At 40.2% G+C, this 5,296-nt stretch overlaps 1 protein-coding gene across 2 annotated transcripts; it reads right to left on the bottom strand.

Moving 5' to 3' along the window:
- Nucleotides 1-1,233: 1,233 nt before the first annotated feature.
- Nucleotides 1,234-4,959, bottom strand: BME3 (Plant-specific GATA-type zinc finger transcription factor family protein). Of its 2 annotated transcripts, none has more exons than XM_059602050.2 (4): nucleotides 4,645-4,959; nucleotides 4,072-4,213; nucleotides 3,402-3,650; nucleotides 1,234-2,439 (listed from the first exon to the last, which is right to left on the bottom strand). In XM_059602050.2, exons 3-4 carry the CDS (start codon nucleotides 3,633-3,635, stop codon nucleotides 1,639-1,641), a joined length of 1,035 nt encoding a protein of 344 aa, XP_059458033.2. In that variant the 5' UTR covers nucleotides 3,636-3,650; nucleotides 4,072-4,213; nucleotides 4,645-4,959; the 3' UTR covers nucleotides 1,234-1,638. The 2 variants fall into 2 exon arrangements, with proteins under 2 accessions (XP_059458033.2, XP_059458034.2); XM_059602051.2 differs by having other exon boundaries at nucleotides 4,842-4,959.
- Between the last annotated feature and the right edge of the window lie 337 nt (nucleotides 4,960-5,296).

Genomic DNA, 5,296 nt, shown 5'->3' with positions numbered 1-5,296 from the left:
TGGCCAATGTAAACGCGTTGGAAGTTGTCATTTCAATCACACCTAACCGCGTTTTGCACATTACTTAAATCATCCTCATAAATTATTATCACTAATCACCCTTCCTCTCAAGTTAGGCAGAATAAAGGCAAACTAAGAGGACCAGGAAGAGATTTTATGTCCCAAATTGAGTCTCATATGCAATATTATTTGAAGAATGTCTGAGATACATGTGCCACTCGCCATCTCATTATCTCTGACGTTCTCCTCACCCTTCCGAACTCTTCCTAGAAAGCTAAAAAGATTTGCAGAAGTGCAAATTTTTTAGATCCCTCTAAAGCTTGTTGTTTTTCTGTTTCTCTCTTACTTGAAAAAAAAAAAAAATAAATATCCCATGTGAGTGGCCTTATCAATACCCATCATTGATGGAAGTTCTCACCATCTATATCATTTTCATTGATGGTGACTGAAACCATTTTCTTGCAATGTGCAAAAATACCAGACCAGAACAGCAAAGTACTCCCGCCATGTGCACAAGAACATTGTACTTGTCCTTTTGGAGTCAAACTGTACTCCATTTTAGCTTCAAAAACCAATAAAAGTATAGCCAACCAAAGCAGAAGACCAATTAGGCCTAAAAGTAATAGAAAAGCACTACCAAATTGCCAATCAGATCCTTCCACTATGTTGACAAGCTGTGGCATTGAAGTAGAGCACAGGCTTCATTGGAGACCAAGGAAAAAGCAAAAACAACGGCAAGAAGTTAAGGATCTAAATAAAGAATCTGAAGCTGTAAAGAAAGAGGTGGGGATAAAAACTAAACTCCTTTTCTTGCTTTTTCAGCCTGACTTTAAGCAAAGTTTACTTCAAAAAGCAATACACTTACCACCAATATCAAAGACATATCTTGGTTTAATCCAAAAAGTAACAAAAAGAAGTTCATCCAAATTGTTTATTAAATCCTATTGGAATATTCACCTGTAAGAATATAAGGTAATTCAGTCTGTATGAGATACTGGTTACAAGAATGGGTGGTTAATATAATATTAAGACATTATTAAACAAAACTCATAGACTTAAATGGTATCCCAACATATTTCTCAAGGGTTCAATAATAACGAAGCTAGTGATAATGTGCAAAAGAGTGGATAAGAATAGTCCATTTTGCGTCTCTGCGACATGTCGTTTCATGTATAGGAACAAAAGAAGTGGGAAAAGAAGAAACAAGGAGAAAATACAGAATTTGGTGAAGCATAACAAATCTCAAATTCCATTACTCATCTCAGAATTTTCTACTACAAATGAACTGCAAAAAGAATTCCCATGAAAAGGAACAGAAAGAAAAGAATGCAAACTAAGAGACAACACAGACTCTCACACCTACTTACCTTTTAAGGACCTACTAACCATCACTTAACCTAAACTCTACCCTTAAAACTTGCATCTTTTTCTACCCATTTTTCAATTCTGTCATTTCAATCCTCCTCTACAAGCTAAAATATGGTCATCTATTTCTCCTATTGCCCCCCCATTCCATCCCTGTACAAAATAAGCAATGAACAAAAGAAATGATGAAATAACAGAGAAATAACATAAGAGAGGTAAAGGAGGCAGTGAAGAGAAAAGGTTCCGACAAGGAACACATCTCTCTCATCCTCCCTAAATGTAATCCAGCCCAAGGCTGCTATTTGCATTTGGAATGAGCTCCGGCGAGGCAGTCATGGTTGGTGCTGTCTCAGCTATAGCTGGCCTCTCACCAGTCTTGTTTCTCATTTCAATGACCTTCTTATGGGAATTCGAGTGCAAGGATGGAACAAATGTTGGGCTTGCTGCAGGCCGGTATTCAGGGAAGAGCCGGCCTGACTTGTAGCGAACGCCACATGCATTGCAAAGTGTTTTTGGCCCCAATGGGCCTGCCCGCCATTGGGGAGTCTTGGTTATCTCACAATGCATGCATTTCCTGACCGCTTGGGATGGCGGATTTTGATTCATCTCCACGGGGCCTGGTGAAACTGTCAATTTGATTTTCTTTTTCTTCTTGTGCTCTGCAGTGCCTTGTTGTTTTGGAATCTTGATAGTCAGACGAGACTCCGCAAAATTCTCTGAATCTGAAGAAACTTTTGGCGCAAGGAATAGCTGAGGGGCCTCGGTGACAGAGGAGGAAGTGGGGGAAATAAGTTGAATTGCCGGGCGCGGATTAAAGGTTGCCGGGCGAGGACGCTTGCTGCGAGCACGTCCACGCCTTCCAGGGGTGATGGTTTCCGGGCTGCGCGGTACATTCTTCTCGACTGAGCAGGAGCTGCTGCTCTCGAGGACAGAGACCGGGCTGGAAGTCTGGAATTGGTGGTGGGATGATTCCTTATTGTTTGCAGACTCCTCTTTCTTCATGGTAAGGCTTCCTCCAGAGAAGGAATCCTCAACAAAGTTTGATAGCCATTCCAGCTGAACAATGTCTTCATACTACAGTAAGAAAGAACACCCAAAAACAGAATTAGATGAAAGGTCCATGTTCCACATTCATCCAACAAAATCTATCTTTTGGTTATATTTTCCTAAGGCTAACACAAGGTTAACGCAAAAAATATGCTTATTAATTAAATGATTAAATTCATCGTACTAAAATAGAAGCCCTCAGATAAACTTAAACTTTCGGGACTACTTGTGATTTAACACATACAAAATAGTAGTTATTATTCTTTGGAATTACACAAAGAATCCCACTTGAGAATGTATTAATTCAAAAAATCAACATTTTCCACATAATAATATAACAAGTATAATATAGCTAGTAGAAGAATCAGGTCATTCGGTAAAAAAAAAATTATCAAATTTATTTCACCTTCCATACATAATCATATACTCTCTCCTATTCAAATTCCAAGCATCCAAGTTGACACATTAACAAAACCACACAACTTTGCAAAACATTATCATCATAATTGACTTTTGTTTTAAAATTATAATTATTGTTATTACTTTTTCAAAGTTAAAATCATACGACAAATCACGTGACGTCCATTAATGGCGCCCGATTATTAAACGGTCTAATCGATGAAGGAGGCCATGACATGTCACCTTGCCACCGACATGGATTTTCAAAATGAATTTACCATTGAGACCCCTAATTGCACCTGGAAACGACGAAAACACCCTTGCTCTCTAGAAGGTTTTGAATTCCTCTCACCATTTTCTACCTAACGGTGGACATGCTACAGGACAACCATTATAATCGCCCCACCAGTGGCATGGAACTAGCGTACAACAACGTCACGCGGTCGGCCAGGCTGGCACTTTAAATTTGTCTAAAATCTCAACCATTTACTTCCAAAAGTTATTACTACTTATGACGTCAGCGACAAAATTTGAAATTTCAATTTTTTTTCAGAGAGCCAACCAAGAAAAATAAAAGAAAGAAAACTCACCGGAACAGAGAGCTCCGCGGAGAGGTCCGACGCGCTGTTTCCGGCCGAGAAGACCGACTCGGTGCCGGGCAGCGACTCGGGCTGATTCGACCAGAGGGTCGGGAACGCGTTGCAGTCGGCGCTGCCCAGCGCGGCCTCCACGTCGTCCTCGCCGGTCGGGAAATCCAGCAGGTCGTCGATGTGGTCAAAGAAGCTGCCGCAGTCTATCTCGTCAATGAAGTTCGGTCCGATCATTGTGCCAAAATTTTCCTGAGAAAAGAGAGAATGGCAAATGAGGGGAAATTAGTTCTGAGGTTCGAGGAATTGTACTAAATGAGTTAATTAAAAGGAAATGAAGGGTTTTTTCCTTTTTGGGATTTCTTGACAATGTGTCAATTATGAGGCCAACCCATGAGCCGTGTGGCGCATGTTAGCAAGTATTTTGTCCGTTTAAATTTCAAATTTCACTCTTATAAAAAAAGATAATAATAATTATAATAATCAAAGCCGGAATGGAGCTTTCAACTTTAAGGTAAGGCCAGCTGGTTCCGTATATTAGCAGTGCAATTTGCAAATTGGGTTGTGGTTTCCAAGGAAGGAATTGTTGCGTCCAAAATGAAAATAAAAAAAGTAAAGACTTATTGGAGGAAAGGAATAATTTCTGTACAGAAAATGAAAATGAAGAGCTAACCTTGTGAGTTTCTGACCAAAAGGGTACTCAACAACGAGCTAGCTTTTTTCAGCGAGGCTGAGAAATTGGGGTTTGAAACCGTCGGTGCAGGGATTTTCACAGTAGTAACTGAAGAGGAATTCAAGGAATTCTAAATCAAATCCTGCAGAAACGGTAAACGAGGTCATTGTGAGTAAAGATAGGACCCAAAATCTATAGAGTGTGTTTAATTCGTAAAAAGAATGGAGTAAGCGTTCCCGAATTTCCCACAAAATAATTTGAAAAAGGAGAAGCAGTATTTGCTCTCTTGTGTACTGTTTGGTTGCCGGGAAAACCGGGTTGAAGAAAGCGAAATGAGTTGAATTATGGGAGGTTTTTAAATTTGTTATTCACTAGGTTGTTCACACAATTTTCTGAACCAAGACAGCATACAGTAAATGTCCTAAAATTTAAAATTCCGTTTCATTTTTCTGTCTTTCCGGTTTCTCAGCAACCAAGCAGCGAAATCATGGCAAAACCCCGAAACTCGACCCCTGCCGACACTCAAAACCCGAAAGGAAAACGCCACCGACAGTCAAAAATGCAGAGCCAAACCTGAGCAATTAGAACCTAAAATGAACTCCCGCCCTTTCAATACTTCCAATGGCCGAAGAAGCAGAGAACCAGGAAAAACTCCCCCAAAAGAAAGAAACCAAAAGCTACAACCTCTAGGCTTCAGAAAACCCTATTCCTATTCCTCCATTATAAACTGCAAAACTATTGAGAGTTTTTAAGAGTGAGTGAGAGAGTACCTTCAGAGGGAGAGAGAGAGGGAGAGAGGTTTGAAAGGAGAGAGAGGAGAGTGAGAAAGGCTAAAAAGGGATGGAGAAGGGAGAGTGTGATTGTAACGTTAGGTGAGCCTCCTCCTTCATTGCTAGCTGTCTTTTACTATCCCCTCACTGTCGTGACGTTGAAGTCTTCTCTCCTCTCTCTCTCTCAAAAAAAAAAAACTCTTGCTCTGATTACCCACGGGTCCCACACTCCCCCCACCGCACCCAATTACCCTTTCCACGGATTTGATATTCTTCTTCTTTTATCAAACTTATTAAACCAGAAAAAGAAAAAGAGCTGGGATTGAATTGATGGGTTTTTGAAAGAGCTAAAGAGGGAAAAGATTAAAAAAACAAAAAAAAAAAACTGTCTGCGGATTTCCTTTGCGAAGATTCTGCACACAGAGATGGGAGAGAGAAGAGAGAGAGGTTTTTTT

Source organism: Corylus avellana, chromosome 6, assembly GCF_965113065.1.
Source record: "Corylus avellana chromosome 6, dhCorAvel1.hap1.2, whole genome shotgun sequence".
In the NCBI taxonomy this organism is placed as follows: Eukaryota; Viridiplantae; Streptophyta; class Magnoliopsida; order Fagales; family Betulaceae; genus Corylus; species Corylus avellana.
The sequence above is the reverse complement of the archived record's forward strand: the minus strand, read 5'-3'. Positions and strand labels throughout refer to the sequence as shown.